The 25,552-nt window shown below is 54.3% G+C and overlaps 1 protein-coding gene across 4 annotated transcripts in view; it reads left to right on the top strand.

Annotated features, from left to right (window-relative positions):
• The window catches only part of MYH9 (myosin heavy chain 9), a 91,214-nt gene that overhangs the window by 57,484 nt on the left and 8,178 nt on the right, over window positions 1–25,552 (top strand). For all 4 annotated transcript variants that reach the window (XM_023631247.2, XM_070253958.1, XM_070253960.1 and 1 more), the window contains exons 11-31: window positions 391–509; window positions 1,936–2,088; window positions 3,079–3,252; window positions 4,594–4,767; window positions 6,935–7,049; window positions 9,196–9,389; window positions 9,753–9,874; window positions 10,660–10,729; window positions 12,592–12,752; window positions 13,688–13,796; window positions 14,509–14,640; window positions 15,313–15,519; window positions 16,003–16,140; window positions 17,049–17,172; window positions 19,137–19,308; window positions 20,123–20,335; window positions 20,706–20,850; window positions 22,137–22,343; window positions 22,552–22,656; window positions 22,905–23,057; window positions 24,283–24,531. In XM_023631247.2, the coding sequence (XP_023487015.1) occupies window positions 391–509; window positions 1,936–2,088; window positions 3,079–3,252; window positions 4,594–4,767; window positions 6,935–7,049; window positions 9,196–9,389; window positions 9,753–9,874; window positions 10,660–10,729; window positions 12,592–12,752; window positions 13,688–13,796; window positions 14,509–14,640; window positions 15,313–15,519; window positions 16,003–16,140; window positions 17,049–17,172; window positions 19,137–19,308; window positions 20,123–20,335; window positions 20,706–20,850; window positions 22,137–22,343; window positions 22,552–22,656; window positions 22,905–23,057; window positions 24,283–24,531 (3,236 nt within the window). The remainder of the gene's footprint in view (window positions 1–390; window positions 510–1,935; window positions 2,089–3,078; window positions 3,253–4,593; window positions 4,768–6,934; window positions 7,050–9,195; window positions 9,390–9,752; window positions 9,875–10,659; window positions 10,730–12,591; window positions 12,753–13,687; window positions 13,797–14,508; window positions 14,641–15,312; window positions 15,520–16,002; window positions 16,141–17,048; window positions 17,173–19,136; window positions 19,309–20,122; window positions 20,336–20,705; window positions 20,851–22,136; window positions 22,344–22,551; window positions 22,657–22,904; window positions 23,058–24,282; window positions 24,532–25,552) is intronic.

Below are 25,552 nucleotides of genomic sequence, written 5' to 3'. Positions count from 1 at the left end.
CTGTGCTGTTCTGTCCCCTAGCACTGGGGTGGGGCTGTCTCCTCTCAGTCCTGTTTGTGGCCTGGACCTATTTTCACACTCAGGATGTGGCCAGGTCTGTGCAGAGGAACTGATACCAGGCCCCTAGTCAGGACTCGTGCCTCCCTGCTTCTTGTGGCCGGAGGGTGTGAAGGCTGCCATTCCCACTGGCCTGCACACAGCCACTGAGTCTAAGGGGAGCTCGGTGTTCTGTGCCCTGCTGGAGAAGGGCCCGAGCTGGTTGTCCTGGCAGTGATGCTCAGTTACTACAACTTTCTTCCTCTGCTCCCAGGTTGAGCAGAGGGACTGGCTCTCTTGGGTTTAATTGCAGCTTTTTTACCTCTCCTCTCCTTACTCTTTGAAAAATGTTAGCTGCCCAAAAAGTGTCCCACCTCCTGGGGATCAACGTGACTGATTTCACCAGAGGAATCCTCACCCCGCGCATCAAGGTGGGACGGGATTACGTCCAGAAGGCGCAGACTAAGGAACAGGTATGCCAGCGGGCCGGGGGAGTGGGGCCGCCTCCTCCTCGAGGGTCAGTGTGAGGCCTGCTCTGGGCCGTCGGCTGTGTTGGGCACTCTGAGTGGGTTCAGTCCTTGCAGCAGCTTGAAGAGCAGAGCGGTGCTCATCCCCACTGAGAGCACAAGAAGCTGGCCGCAGAGAATTTTGGTGGCCTGGCCAAGGCCACTCACCTAGGAAGGGCCATCTGGAGGTAGATCCTCTTTAGGCTGCGTTGTGCATCTTTGCATTGAGTCGATATTTAGACTGATTGGTTGACAAGGACACGGGCAGGTCCTGTTCTGGTATAAACTGAAGCGAGAACTCAAGGTCTCTATAGCATGACTCATTCTGGTGCCACGGTGGCGGTGGCATCCCCCGTCTTTGGAGCCCATGCCAAGCGGCTGTCTCTTCGCCACCTGCTGTCTTGCTGCCTGTGGTGACAGACGAGCAGGAGTCTTTCCCTCAGCTGTGCCCCACGAATGTGCCCGCCTCCCCTGGGAGCAGACATCTCTCCCGGCCAGGACCGCCTCTCCCCTCTGTTGGCAGTTCCTCATTTCTGTCGTGACAATGGGCATTTTTAAGGTGCTACTGCCATCTCTCAAAAATAGTTTGAAGTTTGCATTGGTGAGTCCTTTTTCTAGAGGGTTCCGTCCACAGTACCTCACGCTGGTGGCTGACAGCCCACGGGTCATTCTGTGAGACCCATCCCAGCAAGCCAAGCACTTCATTTTCAGCAGACAGTGTGCCTAGTTGTTACCAATTGTTCATTTCCCTCATAATTAAAGAACCTTTATTTTTTTGTTAGGAGAACACTCCCGGAACACTTTAAGATTCAGGAAATAACAGAGAAGTCTAGAGGAGGAAAAAATGGCCACAGTGCTGCCCAGAGACAATTGTTGGGCAGCTCTTCATTTCCTGCAAGGCTTTTTCTTTTTTTTTTTAAACTTAGTTGTCACCCTGGCTTTTTATTAATGCAACTTTTCAAATAGTCACAGAATAGACTAGTGTCATGAGCCCCGTGTGCCCGTCACACAGGCAGCTGCAGGAGTTGCTAATACATGGCCAGTCTCGGCTCGTGGTTAATCTTATCTACCCCCAGCCCTGCCGCGTTATCTGAAGTGAATCTCAGACATCTTGTCATTTCTTTGGATACTTCAGTATGTCCCCATTTAGTGTAGAAAGATCTTTGCAAATGTCTAAGTTTCCTATTCCCGTATTGTTGGATATGTAGGTTGTTTCAACTTGTCATCATTTTAAATGACATTGCAATGAACGTATTTGTGCACAACGGTTTTTTCTCACCTTTACGGCTGTTTCTCTGGGGGAGGGCCCTGCAGGTGAAATGACTGGGGCAAAGGGTACAAGATTTGAAGGCTACTTGGATCTGACACTCTGTCTCCTGGGTGTCGCCCCCAGGCTGACTTTGCCATTGAGGCCCTGGCCAAGGCCACCTACGAACGCATGTTCCGCTGGCTGGTGCTGCGCATCAACAAGGCTCTGGACAAGACCAAGAGGCAGGGCGCCTCCTTCATCGGGATCCTGGACATTGCCGGCTTCGAGATCTTCGATGTGAGCTTCTGCCTCATGCCCTCTTCTCCACCTCCTTGGCCTCTTGGCCGCCTTCTTCTTGGGCTAGGAATCTTCTTTCCCGTGGTCCCATGGCAATCCGAGTTGGCTATCTCCTTCCTTGCATGGTGACAGGAGATGTCACTTGGGTGTATTTTAAGCTTAACCAGGCATGCCCATTCCCAGTGAGAGATGCTGGAGAGAATGGGGCCTTTGAGATGGTGTTCTGGAGGCTTCCTGGGCACATGCTTTCTGTTGATTTATTCTTCCAGCAAATGTTTATTGAGCGTTGTGACAAGACATTGTCCTCGCCCATAAAGACTTTGAGGTCGGTAGGAAAAACCGATGATTACAGCAGATTGGGGGTTCCTAACCTGGGGTCCGTGGCAGATTTCAGAGGAACCGTCAACTTCGTGGGGGGTCGGGGGGGGAAATTACCTCTTTATTTTCCACTAGCCTCTCATTGAAATGACGCGTTTTTTTCCAGTTGTGAGTTGAGCACACTACAGAAGCCACATAGCATTAGAAGTGCTTGTGACGTCACCAGTGGAAATCAGCTGTTTTCATTTCACAGCAGTTGGTGCAGAGATGTTGCAATGTCATTTACACTCATCTCTGCTTCAAAACTTGGAAGTTATTAATCCTAGGACTTGAACTTGTTAATAAAGAGGCACAATGTATTACAATGTCATACTATTTTGATAATTCTATTTCAATGTAACTTCTTTCCTTTGTAATCTATTTTATGCATTTTAAAATGTTATTCTGAGAGGGGCTTTACCAAACTGTTAAAGAGGTCCATGGACCCCCAAAAGTGAGGCCTCCTGCTTCTGGGGGTGATGAAGCCTCTAACTGTGCAGGCTCCCCAGGAGGCAGCAGCGAGGTGCCCAGGGAGGTCCCTCTCAAATATCCATCCTGTTCCTTCCTGAGGGGCCGGTGGGCCTCGTGTCGGGAGGGTGGGCATCTCTCTGACGCTGTTTTCCCCCCTCGCAGCTCAACTCCTTCGAGCAGCTCTGCATCAACTACACCAACGAGAAGCTGCAACAGCTCTTCAACCACACCATGTTCATCCTGGAGCAGGAGGAGTACCAGCGCGAGGGCATCGAGTGGAACTTCATCGACTTCGGCCTCGACCTGCAGCCCTGCATCGACCTCATCGAGAAGCCAGTAAGCCGCCCCCGCTCAGCCCTCAGACCTGGATTCTCGCTCGTTGCTCGCCTCCTCCGGGGACCCACCCCTCCCCTGCCACTGCCTGTTGGTTGTGGGGGTGTCCAGTTCCTCTCCCTGATGGTGTCACCTAGAGGAATAAGCCCGGGGGACTTAGATCTGGTGCCTGGGAGCGTCACCAGCCTCCGACCAGGTGGGGATGTGGCTGGTGCCCCAGTCAGTCCCAGAAGACCACCCAGCGTCTACCTGAGGGGCGGCCTCGACAAGCCCTTCTTCCACTTAAAGAAACAGGCCTCCTTTTATGAGTCAGATCCTCTCCCCAGACGCTGTCTCTGTACGTAGAAGTGTGCAGACCCTCATGCTGAGTGTTGATCTTGGCGCATGTCTGTCCTCTCTTAGGGCTAACATGGCACTGGGGCATCTGTCCCGCAGCCTCGGCTGTCGGTGGATGGCGAGCCCTCCCCCTTTTCCATGAGTTCACACTGAAAGCTCTTGCCGGTTGATGGGCGCGGTTTGGGTCGCCGTTTGTGCTTCAGGTTTGGGGGGTGTGCTCTTTCATGGAGCCTGAGCCGTTTCTGTTTCCGGGTTATCTCTTCATTAGAGTTAGATGCACTGAGCACAGGTCTTCCCAGAATCCTGACCTCCTTGAGAAAATGTCCATCAGAGTCACATTGAAATGCTAATTAGTCAGAAGGCCTAGGAAGAACTCGGTGCATTTTGAAAGTATTGCTCAAGGGGCCTAGAGCTGAAACGATCCTTAATCCTGAGGTGAAACAGTTTACTTTTGTGATGAGGTTTTGTTAAGCAGTTGAGTTTTCCAAGAACCCATCTGGCTGCAAGTCTTGTCAGCCAGTCTCCACCATGTCTCAGTCTGCTTTCCTATAAACTCAGTGTGCAGAAGACCCTTGGGACTCTGGGGCGCTTTCTCTTCCTCCAGGGGCTTGTCCTAAGTGTCACATGGCACTACAGAGTTGTGCAGACACAGAGTGTGAGGGGCATCTGTTGAGGGCAGCCTCGTGGCACATGGGTCAGAGGGCCTGCGTGGTCCATGGAGCCCATCAGATGAATTCCAGTGCACTGAAGTTGGAGAACCCCTGTGCTGGATCCTCGGGTTAAGGTGTGGGCTGTAGCCTAGACCCCAGAAGTTTCTTTTTAATCTAGAACTCATAAATGGAGCGCTTTTGGTAATGCTGCTGTTTTTCCCTTCTATGGGGGGAAATGCTGCCCATGTTCTCATGAGATTCTGGGGCTCTGAAAACCAGGCTTTGGCTTCTTGTGAGGGCGGGGCTGATGGTGGGTTCCTGTGTCACGCTCACCCGTGTGATGCTGTGCCTCCTCCAGGCAGGCCCCCCTGGCATCCTGGCTCTGCTGGACGAGGAGTGCTGGTTCCCCAAAGCCACCGACAAGAGCTTCGTGGAGAAGGTGATGCAGGAGCAGGGCACCCACCCCAAGTTCCAGAAGCCCAAGCAGCTGAAGGACAAAGCTGATTTCTGCATCATCCACTATGCTGGCAAGGTGAGGAGAGCACACACGCAGGGAGATGCCGGCTGGCCGGACCTTCTCGAGAGAGGGGGAGACAATTCTAAGACCATGACGGGGGTCAGGAGCACAGCATTCTCATCCTGTCACTCATCCAGTTAGGAGCCTGGTGGCAGTAATCAGCATTCACACAACTCTCCCACCTTGCAAAAGACAGTCGCGTGTGACATTTCCTTAGCAGCCTGCAGCATTCCTGTGAGGTGCTCAGGCTGCTGTGATGTTGTGTATTATTATTAGGTGCATTTTCCAGGCGTGGAAGTGGGATTGGTGCTAAAGGTCTGGGCTCTAGAATTTGAATTAGAACTTTGCCACTGTGTGACTTTTGGTCAGTTACTTAACCTCTCTGAGGCTTGATTGCCTCATCTGGAAAATGGAGGTGGCCACCACCACACAGGGTTATGTGTTTTAAATGAGCTTGCGAAACCCAGCACTTGCACAGCTCAGAAATGTCTTTGCACGTCTCCAAACGTCTCCTATTTGAGGGGCACAATTGCCCTGGTTGAAAGCCACCACTGTAGGTGACAGCTTCGTCATGCCAAGGCTACCGGCCAGTCAAGGCAGAACTACCCTCATACTTCACTGGCACATGTGCATCTTTCAGTTTGCTTGTTCCTCGGGCTTAAACCTAAGCGAACAGGGATGTCTCTAGTCCGTTGAGGTCTGTGCTTAGACCAAAGCTGGCTTTTCTCAGCCAGTTGTGTCCCCTGCATGAAGTGTTCACAGCTGATCACAGCTCAATCGTGTGATTAGACGGGCTGGGCCAGGCTCCTCGCCAGTGACAGTCGGCGAGCAGAGCCATGATCTTTCACAGCGCTGCTCCTGAGCCACACGCGGTCCTCGCCCGCTGCTCCTTCATGTGGCCGCCACTGCCTGGCTTCTCCTGCTAGCTCATCTGGCTCCTGAGGCTGCTGCACAACTCTTGACTTTACCCATTTGAGAAAACAGAAAAATAAGCAGTTTCTATAGTTACCTAAGGTCGCACCACCTGAGCCAGCATCTCCACGTCTGCTTCGTTAGAAACGCACGTGCCCAGAGACGCTCACAGGAGGGCTGCTATTGCAGTACTGTGTAAAATGCCAAAAACTGGGCCCGTCAGGGGCCTGAAGGGTGAGACTGGCGGTGTGCCTCTGCGCCTGGGCTGGGCTGCTGCAGCTGACAGGAGGAGCCTGCTGCCTGTGCCCAGGTGACCAGACGGCCAAGACACTGTCTCTGGGGCTTTGTCGTTGCCCAGGAGGTAACTCTGCTCCTAGGGAAACAGGAGCCAATGTCACACGTGTCATCATCAACAGCCGTGCACGTGAGGACCACTGGCCTGAGGTCAGAGGTCACCTCTGGGCAGTGACGTGGGTTAGGAAGCGGCAGGCAGGGTGGCCTGCTGCTCTGTATTGTTCTGGGTCCTTTGTACTGGAGATGTAATACGTGACTTGTGTTAGTTGAAACGTATTTCAAAAAAGATAAGAATAATACAGCCTCAGAGAAAAGTTGGGCATCCTGAAACGACAAAGAAAAAGCAAAAATTACTTACTTGTTCTATTACTAAAAAGAAATATCACATTTTGGTGTATGTCCTTCCAGGGTTTTTTCTTTGTGTTCATATTACCTAAAAAAACCCTAGAAATAAAATACTCTATTGTGTAGCCACAACATAATTTTCGTGGCCCATCCCCTGTTGCTGGTTGTTTTCATGGTTTTTTTGAATTTTTTGTTCTTCTGCATGACACTGCAGAGAACATCTTGTTGATGCCCCGTTGCCCTTGTCACTCATCGTTTGATTCTTAGGGATGGAAAAACCGAGTCAAGGGGTGTTCGTGATTTTTTTTTAAAGATTTTATTAGTCCTTTTTCTCCCCAAAGGCCCCAGTACATAGTTGTATATTTTAGTTGTGGGTCCTTCTAGTTGTGGCACGTGGGACGCCTCCTCAGCATGGCCTCATGAGCGGTGCCAGGTCCGCACCCAGGATTTGAACCAGCAAAACACTGGCCCGCCGAAGCGCAGCGTGTGAACTTAACCACTCAGCCACAGGGCTGGCCCCTGTTCATGATTTTTGAATTCTCCACATGTGTGGTAAGGTTGTCCTCAGAGAGGTTGTAACAGCTTGCATCCCCAGAGCAGCCTGTGATTCGGGACTCTCTGCCTCCTCCAGGTGGATTACAAAGCTGATGAGTGGCTGATGAAAAACATGGACCCCCTGAACGACAATATCGCCACGCTTCTGCACCAGTCCTCCGACAAGTTCGTCTCGGAGCTGTGGAAGGATGGTACGCTCTTTGCCCTCTGCCCCTTGCCTCCAGTGGCTGCGGCCGGGCTCTTCCCACCTTTGCAGTGGCTCAGCTGCAGAATAGAGGCATGTCCCCACCTGACACAGGCCAGGTGGTTTCCATCTGCGGTAGCTCCCTTGAGAGTGGTCTCCTCGAGCCACGAGGCTGAGGCCGCCCTTGAGCGTCCTTGAGGATGCTCTTGGGCAGAGCGCCGCTCTGGGCTTTGTGGGTCGCAGACGGCCCTGGCGCTTCCCACACGTGGGAATTACACTGCTGCTGGCCCAAAGCCTGGCCACCCAGGTGTCCCGTCCCCGCGCCCTCCTGCACTTCTGTCCTCTCCGTGGGAGGCCGGCAGCTCCAGTTGTTCCCTCTCCCTGTTTCTGTCGTTTCTCTTTTCCCTCTGCCTGGGTTTTGCTTTAACCTCTCTGTTGCAGAGATGCAGAGCACTCAGAGAGCCTATTTCTATCAACGCTTTCCTATTCTCCACCTAGAACCAGGTGACTGGCCGCTGGAGTGCCGTCCTCGTGTGTGGTGCATCCAGGGCTGTGCGGCAAACGCTTCTGCTCGGTTTTCCTTGCCCGTTGGCTCTTCTGCCTGCCTGTGCCCCTTTCCCTGTCTGGCCCTGGGCTTGTGGGCGGGCTCCTCCCCCCATACCCATCACAGGCCTCCGGTAGAAAAACGGGCAAATGGGAGTCTGTGTTTGGATATTTGGGGATTTCAAGTTGTAGATGTTAAAAGGAAGGATTGTTTAAAACTCCAGTACGTCTTCAGAGCTCCACCTCATAAAGGTGGCGTCTTACTGCTCGAGTGGCTGCCGCTGTCTCAGCATGTGGTTTAGGTGTGTGCACGTGGCCGTGTGTATGTGCACCTGAAAGCTAAAATGGCATTTGTGCGTTCCTTCACCAGTTGCTCAACAAACGCCTGCTTCCTCTGGGCTGCACCTCCAGGGGGCAGGACACGCTCACATGAAACGACTAGTTACTACAGGACATGTTTGACCTTCTTCTGGGCATACTGAGTGGCCTGCCCAAGCCACCCACTCCCAGGAAACCTTTGGTGGCCAGTAAGATGGGCCCTGTGGTGGCTGCCTGAGGTCAAAGATGCCTGTCACTTATTATTGACTGGTTCATCAGGTCCATCCTCACTGCCGCTTCTGTCTTGAGCAACTGTCCTTTTTGCTGTCTTCAAATAAATAGTAGAAATCTAGCCACAAAGGAATAGGAAACAGACTTTGTCACAGAATTCTTAACTTCTGCATCCAGCCATGGAAGCCTTCAAATTTAATAATATTGGCTGTCACTTAAAACTGACCTCAGTCACTGTCCTCTTGGTTGGGTGGGTTGGCTCTTGTGTTCTCGCATTGGAGAAAGTAGTTCATCTCATTGCCTTGCACACGAGCCCGTGACAGGGCTGCTTCCTCGGAGGGCTGCTTTAGATGGTAAAGACCCGTGAGTAGGAGACAAGGCGAGACGCGGGAGCGTGGAGGGGTCCCCAGACTTTGGAATAATCATTGTCGCTGTGAATCTTCGGAACTCTCTACTTCTCACACCACCAGGCGATGCCTGGGTCCCTGATTTAGAGAGTTCTGTGCGGGAGGGTTCCAGATAGGGAGTCACCCAGAGTCTTGTGGGCGATGCAGAGTAGCTTTAGAGCCCCCACCCTCTGACTCCTAACCCTGGGCTCTGAGGTCAAGGTCAGTGTGAATTCAGGACACTGTTTTTTTTCCATCTGGGACCACAGGACTACGGGATCCTGTGAGTCGTTTAGTTCCTCCTCAGAGCCAGGCTAGTGGATAGTGAGGCTCACTATTCCAGAATACGTTATCAGCTTTATGGTGTCTCTTTGGCAGTAGGAGGTTCCAGAGAGGGCTGAAGAAAGGTGACGTGGACAGAGTTACTGAAGGACCGCTCCCCAAGAGAGACAAGGCTTCGTGGCTCTGCAGTTTCCCCCTTTCTGCTTCCTACTCACAAGGGCCAGTGTGCTCAGCATTTGGAGAGAATCTTAGCCCTGTGTGTGGACTCCAAGCAGAAGGGGTCCCGCTGTTCTGTAGTCTCACCTCTTTCTGTCCACATGTCTGTCTCCTTCCTGCCTCTCCACCCCCGCTGGGACTGCTGGGTATTGATGTGCTCCTGTGTGGTCTCTGCAGTGGACCGCATCATCGGCCTGGACCAGGTGGCCGGCATGTCAGAGACGGCGCTGCCCGGGGCCTTCAAGACACGGAAGGGCATGTTCCGCACCGTGGGGCAGCTCTACAAGGAGCAGCTGGCCAAGCTGATGGCCACGCTGAGGAACACCAACCCCAACTTCGTCCGCTGTATCATCCCCAACCATGAGAAGAAGGTGAGGCTTCTTGGTGGCGTGGCGTGGCGTGGCATGGCCCGGGCACACGTGCAGGACATTGAGCCCTTGTCTGCCTCCCCGAGCAGAAACGGTTCCTCCCCGCACGGCACACACACAGCCTGCGGTGAAGCCCCTGTGCGGGCTCACAGTGCTGTTAGGAGAAAGGCTAGTTTGCAGCCGGCTCTCCCACTTGGTGACGTCATCTCTGCCAGACCTGGATCCTGTAACTTAGCTGTCAGAACCCGTGGGCTGCAGTGACTCCTGGGTCTTTTGCCTTGTTGAGTCTGGAGGGGCCCGTCCGACCTTTCTCCGTCAGTACCTCGACACAGAACCAAGGCCACATACGTGTGCTTCCTTCCCTAGGCTGGCAAACTGGACCCCCATCTGGTGCTTGACCAGCTGCGCTGCAACGGGGTCCTTGAGGGCATCCGGATCTGCCGCCAAGGCTTCCCCAACCGAGTGGTCTTCCAGGAGTTCCGGCAGAGGTGAGTCAGGGCCTGCAGCCGCCTCTCCCGGCCCGGGGGCCTGCTGCTCCGCAGAGGGGCCTTCACTGAGGTGGAGCCGAGGTCTGGCCAGCTCCTTACACGGTCCTTCTCCGTGCTACCCTCTACGTGAGAAGGGATATCCCTATTTTGTTACTGAAACGAAAGTTGTCTTGTTGACTTTCACTCCTAGTGATTGTGGGGGCCTGGGGCTGTTTGCTGCAGGCTGAGGAGCTATGAAAAGAAATTAAAAACGGATCAGCCAGAGACTTGGGTGTTAAAGGAGCTTTATGGAGATGGAAGTCACAGAACACTGCAGCTTCTTGCTGTGTGTGCACGGAGGGTCATTAGTGACACTGTCCTCTTTGCCTAATGACCGTGCTTAATGCCAGTTGCTCTCATGAAGCTGCCTCCACTTAGACCATCCTGTTTATTAGCAGTTCCCTGCAGCAGCTCTAGAAGAGATGAGCATGGCCTTCCGGGGTTACAGATGCAGATACTGGGCAATTAGCAATTAGTAAGCCCAACTAAAGCTCCCGCTTGAGTGATGAAACAGTCCAATGTGAGTTTCCATTCGCTTTATGGAAAACTCTGAGCCTTTCTGTGTCGTTCAGCCTAGGGAAAGAGCAGGGCGGGATTTGCTGAGTGCATTCCTTCCTTAGGACGCTTTGTGGGAAGAATTTTACGTCTGCTACATTGTCAGGATGATCCTCATCTCTCAGTATGTTCTAAGCCCCGAAGAATTGAGACAAGGGGTAAATTGACCTGGCTTCTCTTTTCTTCCTCAGATACGAGATCCTGACACCAAATTCCATTCCCAAGGGCTTCATGGACGGCAAGCAGGCCTGTGTGCTCATGGTGAGTGGAGCTGCCGTCTCCGCCTCCCTCTGGTTGGCTGGACCTTTGGCTGGTGTGCACCCACCTGGCCGGTGCCTGTGTGGCTGGATGGTGCCCTTTAGATCAGTTCATGCATGAGCCCTGTTGTCCCTCCGGTGTGCCAGTTCTGCTTCTGCCGGGCACCCTGAGTGGCAGCCTTCCCAGCCCTCGGATGTTCAGGGATGGCGTGTGGGACCAGGTGGTGGGGAGACTAGAGCTGCCACGTGGCAGGGCTCTGAGGTGAGACAGTCTCTCTCCTTTGGGGCACATTTTTTGCTCACGTCTCCTTTGATCTTCTTGCCCAGTGTGGTTGGCAGGGCAGTGCTCCACGAGGGCAGCAGTCCCAGCACACTGTGGCTGGCCCAAAGCCCCAGAGTCCATGCTTCTGGAACTTTCCCCTCTTCCCCCAGCTCTCGAGCAGTGCTTGGCGTGCAGGGGGTGCTCCGAACTCTGCTTGAATGAATGAAGGCCCTGGGGTGCCTCAGTGGCCGAGCTAGGGCTGTATCCCACCCTGGTCACTTTTCTGCTCTGCAGGCATCGTCTTGTTTCTGATGGGTCCAAGAGAAGCAGCCACTGCCCCTGGTTTTCTTTACTTTGCATTCTTTCCAAAGAGTCAGGAGAGAGGCTGGGCTGGTGGGAGGAAAGAGAAGAGGGAAGAAAAAACTTCAGCACTGAGTATGTGCAGAGCACTGCGTTAAGTGATAGGAGATTGAGGCTGGAAAAGAGGAGGGAGAAGATGCAGTTCCCCGCTTGCCGATGCTTATCAGCTGGTGGGAGAGGAAGCGATGGGAGAGGAGGCGTGGAGGACGGAGGTGTGCCTCCAGCTGCTGTCTAGGCCACACTTTCTCCAGGCTGGTTGCTGGCCAGGTGAGGGGTGTCCCTCCTTCAGACACAGGCAGATCCCCCACCCAGCTCTGCTCTGCAGGGAGGGGAGATGCTCATGTTGGCTCCACCTCCCTCCCCTCTCCTCCTGGGGCCTCTTCCAGGTCTGCCAAGGCCATTTGTGGGCGCCGGGGGTCCCCCAGATCCCACCTACCTATTCAAGCCTCTGCCTTTTGGGAGCTTGTTCTAAATCCCTTCTCTCCCAGGCTGGCAGACAGACAGACAGACAGACAGCCAGACAGCCAGCCATGCATGCCCTTGTCCTTGGGCTTCACAAGGGAAGACTGATGCTGCTCAGTAATAATGATGACGGCTTAGATATACTCAGCGCTCATCACCTGCTTGACCCTGCGCTGAGCACTTTCCGTGCGTCCCCTTGTTCAATTCCCACGGCTCCACTATGGAAGAGGCACTATTATTTGCTTTGTTTAACTTTTTTTAATTAAAGAAAACATGATTCCCATTTTACAGCTGAGGCAATGTGGGCTCCTAGAGGTTAAGGGCTGGGGTCCCCTAGTTAGTGTTCGATTCTGGGCCTGTCCTGATCTGGAGTGTGTGCTGATGTTAGCGAAGATGATGATGACGACGCTCAGCAACCTCTGGTCAGAAGGTGGCCCAACTGGGCGTTGAGAACGTGATTCCAGTATTCAGAGGTGGGAGGTGGAAGGAAGAGAGGACACTTAAAGTCCCTTGAATGCCAAGGTTCTGTGTTTCTCTGCAAGTCTGACTTGTCACCCTGCCCCGTACTGGCACCCACTTGTCCCTCTTCCCAGCATCCCCCTGAGCCCCACTCTCTCTGGCACCGGGTAAAAGGCAGCCCGCCGAGAAGCAGCAGCTGGCTGACAGCCTCTCCAGGACTGAACCGCGTCTCCAGGCCCTTCACCCGGCTGAGGCAGGTTCCGGGCATGGCTGCGAGAGCCGCGTGGTGGCACGCAGTAAATGGCCTGCTTTCCGCTGTCTAGATCAAAGCCTTGGAGCTGGACAGCAACCTGTACCGCATCGGCCAGAGCAAGGTCTTCTTCCGGGCTGGGGTGCTGGCCCATCTGGAGGAGGAGCGGGACCTGAAGATCACTGACGTCATCATCGGCTTCCAGGCCTGCTGCAGGGGCTACCTGGCCAGAAAGTGAGTCCCCGGAGACACCGTCCCCGCCCAGCCTGCCCCACGCTCAGGCCCTCTGAGCTCTCCCATTGCATAAGAACACTTAGGAAGCTGTGGGCTGGGGCACTAATGCTGGTCAGGTGTCTGCCCGAGGGAGGCCCATGTCGCTCTGCCTGCTCCTCTGTTTCCTGGATGTCTGCCTGAGGTTTACAGTGACCGGGTAGGAAGGGGGTGACTGTGCTTAAATTTGCCTGCCCTCAAAGCTCCTGCTCACCAGTGTTCCTCACTGTGTCCCTTGTGTGGGGGTGACAACCAGAGCCTGGCTATCTCCACAGTTCCCCATGCTCCCAGAGGAGGAGGCTTTGAGTCCAGAGCAGCCCCTTCGAGAGTCAGGGGCGCACCTGCTGCAGGACAGTGCATGTGGCAGCTGCACGTTAGTCCCCTGAGCACTTGTATCTGTGCTCGGGGATGTGTGTTCCAGCACAAGCAAGCTATGAACGCTGCGGGGTGGAGCTTGGGTCCATGGTTGTGGGACAAACGGAGCCTGCCTTTATTCAGAAGCCCTCCTGCCGACACCTTATAGCCCACCTTTTGCAGGACGTCAGTTGCTGACATTCTCTCACCAGACAAAGCCCTCAGTGGGTGGCATGAGGGTGGGAAGCTGAAGTCAACAGGTGGACTTATGACCAGCGATCAGGCTTCGTTGGTTCTATTTAGTTCACAACTAAACCACGAACTCTCTCGCCCCTTAGTGAAGGAGGGGGTGGTCTGGTGACCTGGGCCCTCGTCACCCTCTGCAAGGTCACCCACAGGACTCACCCCGAGGCCAGCCTCCTTCCCTACGCTTCTGTCCAGTGGGGCCCCAGGCAGGGTGGGTTCCCCCGGAAGCGCGCCCGGGGCGCGCTCGGGGCCGTGCGCTCGGGGGTCTGCCCTGGCCTTAACTTCCCCTCGCCCCGCAGGGCCTTCGCCAAGCGGCAGCAGCAGCTGACGGCCATGAAGGTCCTGCAGCGGAACTGCGCCGCCTACCTCAAGCTGCGCAACTGGCAGTGGTGGAGGCTCTTCACCAAGGTGGGTCCCGCGGGCGGGCGGCCGGGAAGACGCGGGCGGGCGGGCGGAGTCTGCGCGCCGCTGGACGGGCCCGCCCAGCCTCTAAAAACCCCGCAGTTATCAGAGTGCTTCAACCTGCTTTCGTGTGTAATAAATAATTTGTGGCAGTTGCAAAAAGTTAAGACTCACAAAAAACCATAAAAAAGAAAATTCGCCCGCGATTCCTTCAACCGCGAGCCAGCATCGAGTAGATGTTTCAATACTTATCCCTACTCTCTTTTTTTCACTCCCTTTGAATCTCCACTGTGTAAGCCATATACATTCTTACAAAGCGGAGCTCCGACTTGTATAAACAGTCTTACATTTTGCATTTTCCATTTAAAATGCCTTCATAAGCATCATTTTTTTAAAAAGTCAGCATGCTGTTCCCTGGAGATATTTCATAATTTATCTGGCTACTTTTCCAGCGATGGATCTTTAGCTCATTCTTAATTTTTCACTATTAAAGAAATGCTCTTGTGAACATCTTCATGTACATAGTAGGGATGTTTTCCCTGAGATGGAATTGTGGCACGCACCACATTGATTTCTGGAAAGCTTGTACCGTTAGCACCTCCTCCGCACAGCGTGCCTATTTGCCCCTGGCTCTCGTGAGCTGCGTTTCCGCAGGTGGAGGGAAGCCTCGTGGCTGTGGGCCGGGACAGGCGTCTTCAGCCTCCGCCTCCTCTCCTAGGTCAAGCCGCTGCTGCAGGTGAGCCGACAGGAGGAGGAGATGATCGCCAAGGAGGAGGAGCTGGTGAAGGTCCGAGAGAAGCAGCTGGCCGCTGAGAACAGGCTCACGGAGATGGAGACGCTGCAGTCCCAGGTGGGCGTCTGAGCTGGCCCGCTCCCCCGGCTAGCGCAGCTGCTCCCAGTGCTGCCGCCTGCTGGCCATCAGCAGGCAAGGCGTGTGTGGAGTTTGAGGAGATGTTTTTACCTTTAACTGCAGGAACAGTGTTAGTCTCTGTAGGCCCCATTTGGTGTTATCACATAGGGATGTGATGTAGGGAGGCTGCCTGATGGGATGGGAAGCTCATGAGGGTTGGGTTCAGGCCCAGCTCCAGTATTTAACCTCTCTGAGCCTGTTTCCTCAGGATCAGTGTATGCAGCTCCTGGAGCAGCAGTGAAGGACAGAGGGACATGATGTTCAGAAAGTGCCTGAGGGGGCCAGCCCAGTGGCCTTGTGATTAAGTTTGGTGTGCTCCTTTTTGGCACGCTGGGTTCAGTTCCCCGGTGTGGACCTATACCACTCGTAGGTGGCCATGCTGTGGTGGTGACCCACATTCAAAACAGAGGAAGAGTGGTACAGGTATTAGCACAGGGTGAATCTTCCTCAGCAAAAAAAAAAAAAGTGCCTGGGAGCTTGAGCATTCTCAAGATGGAAACTGGTCGTTTCAGCCTGGGCCTCTCCCTCTGGAAGCCTGAACTGGAGAGCATCTGTCCTGGAGTGGCTCGAGGAGGTTGCGCAGAGCTTGCATTTTCTGCGTTTTCCTTGCAGCTCATGGCGGAGAAGCTGCAGCTGCAGGAGCAGCTCCAGGCAGAAACAGAACTGTGTGCCGAGGCCGAGGAGCTCCGGGCTCGCCTGACGGCCAAGAAGCAGGAGCTGGAGGAGATTTGCCACGACCTGGAAGCCAGGGTGGAAGAGGAGGAGGAGCGCTGCCAGCATCTGCAGGCGGAGAAGAAGAAAATGCAACAGAACATCCAGGTGCCCCCCTTCCCCGTGGTGGGGGAGGGCGGGGCTGGACTCCAGACCTGGGGTCGGGGGGCTGGGCGCGGGGAGGGGCACTGACAAAACCTGGAGGGAACGCAGAGCTCAGAAGCCACTGCAGGCCAGCTCCTCGCCCTCTTGTCCCCCGGGGGCAGCCTTGGAGAGGCTTTCTCCTTGTGTGACTCCATCTCTGAGCGCTGCCCAGTTGAGCATCGAAGCCAATTTCGTTTCCCTCCCTCTGTCCTCGCTCGGGCTGGTCTGAGGAGCGTGGGCCGTCAGCTCTGCTTTCTGCCCGCGTCAGCAGCGGGAAGCTTGCTAAGGAAGCCCCTCAGAACAGGCGACCACATAGCTAGAGCGAGATTCTTGTCGCCATATACCAGTTTTCAATATGTGGTCCCAGGTGGGGGTCGGGCCGCGTCTCAGCCCTGCCCCGGGCTCGGGGGGCCGGCAGCCCTCATGCTCTCCCTGGCTCCGTGGTAGGAACTGGAGGAGCAGCTGGAGGAGGAGGAGAGTGCCCGCCAGAAGCTGCAGCTGGAGAAGGTGACCACCGAGGCCAAGCTGAAGAAGCTGGAGGAGGACCAGATCATCTTGGAAGACCAGAACTGCAAACTGGCCAAGGTGAGGCGCGGGGGCTGCCGAGGGAGGGCAGAGCTGGGCCGTGGCCACGGGGGGCGCGTGACTCAGTGCAGGGCTGCGGCTGCCCGCCTCTCCGACGGCAGCGCTGTGGCTTCTGCTCAGTAGCGGGTCTTCCTCATGGGTCTCTCCTGGCCTCTGGGGCCAGGGTTGTGTTTGAAGGGATGTTTCTCACGACTGAGTGGGGCCCAAGGGAAGGGTTTGATGTTTCTCCTCAGTAGAGCTCTTCACAAGCTTTGAGACCCAAGCGTCTGTAGCGTGCAGCCCCGTGTGGCGTTGCACATCAGTCACTGGGGGGTGTGGGCACGTCAGCATCTGCCAGCGAGCAGATAAAACCTGGGACTCGTGCTAGAGGAGAAGGAAGGACAGGGTCAGAACACTGTCCTCGGTCCCCAGAGGGTGGGGTGGGGCCTGAAACAGCAGGATGCTTGCCTGGGACTCTAATGAAGGGAGCAAGATGCTCATGCTGAGTGATGGACCTGTTTATTATGGTGGCTGTAGGGGGAGCATACTGATTGGGACACCAGTGGTAGCCACACAACACAGAAAATGAGGAGAGCAGGGGGTTCAGAGCCCACTTGGTGAACAAGGGCACTGCATGGAGAAGGTGGCACCCTCATGCCTATGTTCCCTCACTGACACTACCTGCCGCCTGGAAGCCCAAATGGGGGACACAGGTCCAGGGAGGAAGATCAGGAAGCTGATCCAGCGGTTTCAGGGGAGCTAGTGACCTGTCAGAGGTGCCCCTTTGATCTCGAGAATCCTAATGAATGAAGCATTTAAGGGCCTGTCCCTCCATTCAGTCCTTAGTCTCTGGGCAAGTCAGGCTTTGAAGGGAGCTAAAGCGTTCTGTGCTCAACTAACACTGAGTCTGACCCACCCTCCACCCCCAGGAGAAGAAGTTGCTGGAAGACAGAATAGCTGAGTTCACCACCAACCTCACAGAAGAGGAGGAGAAATCGAAGAGCCTGGCCAAGCTCAAGAACAAGCACGAGGCCATGATCACTGACCTGGAGGGTGAGAGGGGGTGGACGGGCACCGTCTGACACGGGAACCCCAGGGGACCACAGCTCCGGGGCCAGCCTGGGCCTCACTGCCAGCAGCAGGCGTGCCTGGTGGGTCTCACGCTCGCTCTGACAGGCGAGGCTCAGAGCGTCCAGCACCCAGCCACTGCCCTTAAGGCCTAGGGGACAGAGTCCGGTCCCTAAGGGACTCTGGGCCGCCAAGCAGTGGCACTTACATTTGGGGGAGGGACGTTGCTCCAAGTGAAGCATATTCAGAGGACAGCTTGGCATTTCTCTCTTGGCGCCACGTGTTTCACAAGCTCTGGGACTTCCTAAGAGGCTGTGGGTGTGACCCTCAGTCTGCCACTTACTGGCTGTGTCATGTTGCACCTGTTACTTAATCTCTGTGAGTTCCAGTTTCTCTCACCTCTAAGACATGGTGAAAGGGTGTTTGTAAGGACTAAACTAAATAACGTGTGGGGACACACCACGGGTACTATAAAATGCTAGACAGATACTGTGAGAGGCCGTTGCTTAACTTGGGGCAGGGTGACAGTCCCCCTGTGCCCCGGGGATCTGTGGCAGTGAGGAGGATGGGGTAGGAGCACAGGTCTGTGGCTGCCTGACGACCCCTCCCCACTGGGCCTTGAGAGGAGTGGACTCCGGGGGAGGAGGAGAAGGGCCAGAACTCAGTGGGTGCTCAGAGCTTGTGCCAGAAACCACTGCTCCTCCTGCAGAGACGTGGGGCAGCCCAGTGTGTCCAGGGCAGTTGTCTATGCCCACCGAACGCAGGGCCACAACCATCCAGGCTGATGAAAATCCACTGGGTGGATTTTCCCAGCTTGGTTTCACAGCGCCCCCTACCCCCTCACATGTGGACAGGATGAGGTGAGTCAGGTCGTCAAGGGTAGGGACATCCTGACACAGAGATCTCTTCCCACAGGCTCCCTCCCTCCCTTGGGAATAGTCTGAAAGACTCAATCGTTCAGGAGTTCTAGGAGTGACACCCCCTGAAGGGGCAAACGTAAATGTTGATGCTGACAAGTGTCAAAAAAGATGGAGAACAGTCAGAATACACACACACTCGGTAGAAAGCTTTGGAGAGCAATCTGGCGTTGCCTCCTGAGGTTGAAGCTCTGTGTATCTGTGACCCAGTGCTCTCATCCCCGTGCACTGGGAGTCATGGGCAAGACGCTCACCGCAGCGTTGTTCACGAGTGCACACAGCGAACACAACCCAAGTGCCTGCAGCTGTAGAACGGATAGATAAGTTGTGGTGTATTCACATCATGGAATAAGAAACGGAAGTCCTAGTGGATCAGTTCCAATGATGTTTAACTTGCTAAATCTCGAGATCATTAATATCGAGCGACAAGGGCCGGTCAAGGAATAAAAGTCGCTACCCCTTACTGAGCACACACTGGGCCAGGCACCTTTCTCAGTGCTCTCAGATATTAACGCATTTGAGCCTCACAACAACCTAACGGAGTAGGTTGTCCTTTGTCCTTGTTATTCAGATGAGGCGCAGGAATGTTCAGGAGTACCTAAGTGACGTCATAGCAGAATTGTAAAGCCAGATCCTGGACCCTGACCCTGTTCTGCTGTCTCTGTAGAATTCATACAAGACTGGTCCCTTATATAAGTTGAGATTCGTGCAAAGCTAAACATTGCATTTTTTAGGGAGACACACATGGTGCAGCCTTAAAGGAAAGCAAGGGAATTATGAACACAAACTTTAGGAAAGTAGGTCCCCTGGCACAGAAGGTCAGCGGGCAGGGTTGGAGAGACACAGGACGTGGCTGCTCATGGTGATGTCCTTCTTCATCATCTGGAGTTGAGTATGAAAGTCTGTATCATGATCCTTTAAATCTGACATGATTTATAACAAACGTTTGATATTTTATGTAAGAATTAAAAACAAAGAAAAGTCTGTGGCCACTGAGGGCTCTTTTGGCATCTCCTCGTCCTCCTTTCTCAGAGCGCCTCCGAAGAGAGGAGAAGCAGCGTCAGGAGCTGGAAAAGACCCGCCGGAAGCTGGAGGGAGACTCCACAGACCTCAACGACCAGATCGCCGAGCTCCAGGCTCAGATCGCCGAGCTCAAGATGCAACTGGCTAAGAAAGAGGAGGAGCTCCAGGCTGCCCTGGCCAGGTGAGAGTCAGAGCATCAGCCCGTGGCCAGGTGGCCAGTGCCAGCCTGATGCCAGCTTCCTCCTGTGCTTCTTGGTACATTAGTGAGCTGTGAGCATTCGCTCTGCTGTTGTCTTGGAAGCCATTTCACTGCAAAACATTTCCTGTTTGGTAAAGGCACAGTCTAAGGCTTCTTTGTCATTTGTCAAAAAAAGACACCCACCACTCTGTCACCCAACCACAACAATCCTCTCCTTTCCTTTTCCTTTTTTAATTTCATAGCTACAGCCATGCTTTTTGGAAAAAAAAAACCAGACTATCTTTTAGCAGTTTCAGATTCACAGCAAAATTGAGCAGACAGTGCAGAGAATTCCCATAAATCCTCTGTCCCCACACTCACAGCCTCCCCTGCTGTCAACATCTTCCACACGAGTGGCACATGTTACAACTGATGAACCTGCACTGACACATCATTATCACTAAGTCCACAGCACGTTTGTATTTTTACTTAGTTGCAGTCATTATGGGTTGTAGCGTTTTATTTCCCTTTTTTTAAAACTTAACATTTGAATTATTTTTTATGTTTAAAGCACTGAATCTTAATTTGGAAAATGAAGTGATTCTTCTCTGATGTTTTCCAATTCTCAAAGTGGTGTTACCCTTAAATCTTCTGGATGCCTCAAATAGATATTGTTTTTGCTGAGGGGAGCTCCTAAGGGCAATGATTATGACTGCCAGAAGTGGCTTTGGCTGCACTTCTTCAAAGCCTCTTCTGCAAATTCTGTTCTCTGAAGGTGAAAACGGTCTTATCCTGACGTTGTTGGTCTCTTTGGTAGGGTGGAGGAAGAAGCCGCCCAGAAGAACATGGCCCTAAAGAAGATCCGGGAGCTGGAATCTCAGATTTCTGAACTCCAGGAAGATCTGGAATCTGAGCGTGCTTCTAGGAATAAAGCTGAGAAGCAGAAACGGGACCTCGGGGAAGAGCTGGAGGCTCTGAAAACAGAGTTGGAGGACACTCTGGATTCCACCGCTGCCCAGCAGGAGCTCAGGTGTGCCATGGGACCAACAGCCAAGTCACTGAGGATTGTGGTGGGGATGCAGGGAAAGGGAGACGGTGGCCTGGGAGGGGTGGACCCCAGGCCTCTGCACACAAGCCGATGGCCTTATCGTGTACCAGACAGCTTGGAGTTTGGGTGAGGCAAGGGCGGGCTTTAAGGCCGAAAGGGTACAGAAGCTTCTACAAAGTGTGTCTTTTGAGCCTGGGCTATAGGATGCACAGCTGAGGAGGGAGGCCAGTGGTCAGAAAGGCTGCCAGGCGGCCACTGCCCTTGCTGGCCCCTCTTTGCAGCCAGGGAAGAGCCCCGGGGGCCGCATCGCTCCAACGTCCCCAGCCTCCATTCTGAGGACGTTTCTCTCCAGGTCCAAACGTGAACAGGAAGTGAACATCCTGAAGAAGACCCTTGAGGAGGAGGCCAAGACCCACGAGGCCCAGATCCAGGAGATGAGGCAGAAGCACTCGCAGGCCGTGGAGGAGCTGGCGGAGCAGCTGGAGCAGACGAAGCGGGTGCGTGAGCTTGGGACTGGCTCTGTGACACTCCACCGTTGTGAGCGGGGCCAGTTCTCAGAGAGAATGTCTGCCTCTCTGGGCCAGCCGTGCAGAGCTGAGCGGCTCCAGCACCAGACTGCCTGTGTCAGAGTCCAGGCTCCAGCCCTTAGCAGCTGTGTGACTTGGGCAGATGGGTACCTCTGTGCCTCAGTTTCCCCATCTGTAAAGGAGGCTGATGATAGGTCTGTCTCATATGCTAATATGAGAGAGCTGAGAACGTGTAAACACTGTGATAGATAGGGCTCAAAAATTGTTCAGGAATTGTTATCATTTGTAGTAGTCAATACCCTGCCAGACCAGAAAGCTCTAAGGAATTGGCGTGACCCTGAAACTGCCTTTCAGAGGCCTTATGGTCCCTTTTCTGAAGCTGGGTCCTCTCTAGAACACCCCCAACAAGTGGTCAACTGGTGTTTTCGTGCGAAAACCCTTGGGATGGTAATCCCAGCTGGTTTCTTGGCTGGGCAGCTGGTGGCTGGTCAGTTCCTTAACAGGACAGGTCTTGCCTCCTGTGGCGTCCAGCTCGTAGCCACTCTTGGTGGCAGCCCGAGAAGTCAGAGGCTCTTCCTCATGGCAGCCTATACAATATTCTTAGGAACATGCCTTGTCCATCCGTCTCCCTTCAGCTTCCACCCGGTTCTACGCAGGTTGAACCCTTTCCTTGTCCTGTGGCTGTTTTTACCCAGCACCCCTTCACATTCATACAGGGTCCAGTTCACCCTTGACCTTACCCATGACCCTGTGGCCGGGCTCAGTGCGGACTAGAATAGGATGGTCACTTTTATTCTGTAAACACCGCTTTATAGGTTTTGGAAGAACTTTACAGTATTTCTGTGAACATCAAATTTCAAAGAGGCTTTACTGAAAGTCTAACTATGAACAGTTGATTTCCCTCATTCTATAATATTAGCACTAAAATCATAATATCAGCACTGATAACACCTTAGACTCGAGCGATCACTACCCAGCGAGCGATGCTGGGCGGGGCTTGGTTTAGATGTGGGGAAGCCAAGGTCCTTTGAGGAGAGGACACGTGCTAGGTGCCACACACAGGTGAGCAGTGAGCACAGGTCAGCCGGGGCTTCGGGATGCAAGCCTCTTGCTAACATGCTGTCCCCTGAACTTGCCCCACCTCCTCCTTGCTGCAGAGGCAGCGGATTCTGGATCCACCATCTCTCCCAACGATGTTGGAAAGACCAGCGTCTTGTCATGGATGCCCCTTCACGTCTGGCTTTCTTCCCCACCAGGTGAAGGCCAACCTCGAGAAGGCCAAGCAGACCCTGGAGAACGAGCGGGGGGAGCTGGCCAACGAGGTGAAGGCCCTGCTGCAGGGCAAGGGAGACTCAGAGCACAAGCGCAAGCGGGTGGAGGCGCAGCTGCAGGAGCTGCAGGTGAAGTTCAACGAGGGAGAGCGAGTGCGCACGGAGCTGGCCGACAAGGTCTCCAAGCTGCAGGTGAGGCCCCCGCTGGGACCCGGGCCTGGGCGGTGGTCCCTTCAGCAGCTCCTCGGCCACGTTTTCTCTCTCGCCTCAAACTGGCTCCTCAGTGAGGCCTTCAGGGTTCAGCCTGTGACTCAGGCCCAGCTTTGCCTGGAAGAGCCGAGGTGGGGCCGGAGCAGCCATGGTCGAGCTCATCATCCTCTTCTCTCCTGTCCCTGTGCAGGTTGAGCTGGACAACGTGACAGGTCTTCTCACCCAGTCTGACAGCAAGTCCAGCAAGCTCACCAAGGATTTCTCTGCTCTGGAGTCCCAGCTGCAGGACACGCAGGTGAGTGTGGCAATGGGTCCCTGCAGGTGGACCTTTCCTGGGAGGACCCTGTGCCCACACGGCTTTAGCTGCCAGGCCTCTGCTTCCGCCACAGAGCTCATCTGATTACCCATCCTCCCCTGCTTCCACGGGGTCTCTGGGTCCTCCCAGCTCCCCACCAGGTCTTTACTGGCTGTCCCCTGAATCAGAGGGACTGGTCCTGATGCTGCGCCTTCTGAGCCCCTGCATCCCTCTTGTCCTCGGAGTAGGAGCTGCTGCAGGAGGAGAACCGGCAGAAGCTAAGCCTGAGCACCAAGCTGAAGCAGATGGAGGACGAGAAGAACTCGTTCAAGGAGCAGCTGGAGGAGGAGGAGGAGGCCAAGCGGAACCTCGAGAAGCAGATTGCCACCCTCCATGCCCAGGTTCGATGCGGGCTCCCTCACGAGATGCCCCAGGCCGCCCAGGCGGCTCAGGGAAACTGTGGTTGGATTCTGCAGGCTGAGGAGCTTCCAGCAGGGTGCCCTACTGGATGCTGGAGGCACACCCCTGCCCCGAGCTGGGTGCCCTTTCTCGGGGAGCTCCTGCCCTCTCTCTCCAGACCAGGGCTCAAGCCTGGGGCCCCCAGATAGAATCCAGGGGTCCGTGAACTTGGGTGGAGGAGATGGAACATCTTTCTTTCACTGACCTCTAGCCGACATTGAGCATTTCCGTCCTTTGTGAACGCAGGCCACGTGGCAGCTGCAGTGCCCGTGGCCTTGGTCTTTAGAAACACCACGTCCGAGGTGTGGTGGGGCCGTGGGGATGTCATCGCTCCTCACCACTTAGGAGCCTGCCGTTCGATGTGCTGATAAGGAAGCACATGGGCTGCTGGACCAGAGCTTAAAACATACCTGGCAGCTGCTGTTGCCTATGTTAGTTTACTATACATTTGACTTCATTAATATTGTTAATAGTAAGTTATCAATATTAATGTGCTAATATGTTAAGTTAAAATTAATATAAATATTAAAAATATTAATGTTAGTAACGATAAAATGTTGTTATGAGGAGGAGTTCATAGTCTTCTCTAGACTATCAGAGGGTCCACGGCCAGAAATAGACCAAGAGCCCTGTTCTAGTTCTTGTCTTGGGACTTCGCTGTTCCAGGCCAGAAGATCCGCAGCAGCTCGGGGTGGGTGCGCAGGGTGTTCCCCAGTCTGGGTGGGGGAGCCAGCACGTGCACGTGGTGGCAGCTCTATGTCCAGGTGCAGGGAGGGGCTGCAGGATGGGTCCCTGTGGTCCTCCTGCCTCCAGCAGACAAACCTCCTGACAGGGCCCCAGCCCTGCTGCCTGGGGAGGGAAATGGAGGAGGCTCCCCTCTCTGGGCCCCAGTCTTTGTGAAACAAGAGGCTTCGCAAGTCGCTACTGAGAGACCTTCCAAAGCTGACCTGTGGGGGTTAGCTTCCAGGGTCGGCCTTCCCCTGGGTTCCACACGCTAGGCGGGTGCCCTCTGCCGAAACGCCATTTCTCTCGCCCCAGTGGAAGAGGGAGGTCTCCATAACTGGGTGGGCTCCCTGGCCCTCCGTTCACGGGGTAGTAGGCCAGCTCCCGGCTGTTACCTGGACAGGTGCCATCCTGCGTGTCTCTTCACTCCTTGCTCCTGTCCAGGTGAGCGACATGAAGAAGAAGGTGGAGGACGGTGTCGGGTGCCTGGAGACTGCAGAAGAAGCCAAGAGGAAGCTCCAGAAGGACCTGGAGGGGCTGACCCAGCGCTACGAAGAGAAGGTGGCCGCCTACGACAAGCTGGAGAAGACCAAGACCCGGCTGCAGCAGGAGCTAGATGACCTGCTCGTGGACTTGGACCACCAGCGGCAGAGCGTCTCCAACCTGGAGAAGAAGCAGAAGAAGTTCGACCAGGTGTGTGTGTCGGCCTGGACCTCGTTTCCTCTGTTCCGCAGATGCCACGGCCTCAGGCAAAGGCCACTCCTGGCACCACCTCCTCACCCAGCTGGGGAGGAGGCCGCCAGGGGCCAGGCGCTCAGAAGTGCCTCTCGGTTTCCTGCTCGTTGAGGGGCCTGGAAAGAAAGTGCTTGGAACAGGGCATCTTCATATGTTAGGTATACAAGCGAGCTTCCCCCTTTCTGGATTCTTATATTTTTCAAATTTTTTGTCACAAACCTATTTTATTATCATTTCGATTTTTATTTACGTGTTCATATCTCTTCTTCATTCTAAAAGATCTGAGGCAGCTTATAGAGACACAGACAATGGAGTGGGGTAGAAAGATAGAATAAATCAGGGGTCAGCACACTGGCCAAGTGCAGCCCACTGCCGGGTGTGCAGGACTCAGCTCCATTCCTTCATTAGCTGTTGGCTTTGGCTGGCTGTGCCATCGTAGCAGACTTGAGTCATTGCTACAGAGACCGTGGCCTGCAGAGGCTAAAGCATTTACTGTCTGGTCCTTTAGGAAATAGGTCTGTGGAAGAAATGAGGTATTGGTGCAAAGGGAGTTGAAAGTGGGAAAGTAAGATCCAGCTGAAGGTGGGCCGCTCAGAGGATGGATGCCAGGGGCATTTAAGCTGGCTTTAGAGGAGGGCCACAAATGGGCTTTGGGCTTCTAAGCAGCCAGATTCACATTCTTTTCAAGGCAAGTACCAGCCAGTCATTTAGGAAAACCAAAGCCTTTCCAGATTCTGACGGTGACGTCTCCTGTGGGTTCTCACAGAAGGGGCACTGTATCATAAAGGATCATTATTATTAAGTGATAAAGACAAAGACTATAAAATGTGGTGAAAGAGGTGACCTCTGCCTTCATCTGGTTATGAAGGATGTGCTGGACAGCACTTGTCAGCCTGGACACCCTCTGGCCCCCCCACCCCCACCCCCACCCCGAGACCCAGCACCTGGGACCCTTATTCCTCAGAGAGTTTGGTCCGGA

This window comes from Equus caballus, chromosome 28, assembly GCF_041296265.1.
Source record: "Equus caballus isolate H_3958 breed thoroughbred chromosome 28, TB-T2T, whole genome shotgun sequence".
Taxonomy (NCBI): Eukaryota; Metazoa; Chordata; class Mammalia; order Perissodactyla; family Equidae; genus Equus; species Equus caballus.
Note: the sequence above shows the minus strand (reverse complement) of the source record. Positions and strands in the feature narration are given on the sequence as shown.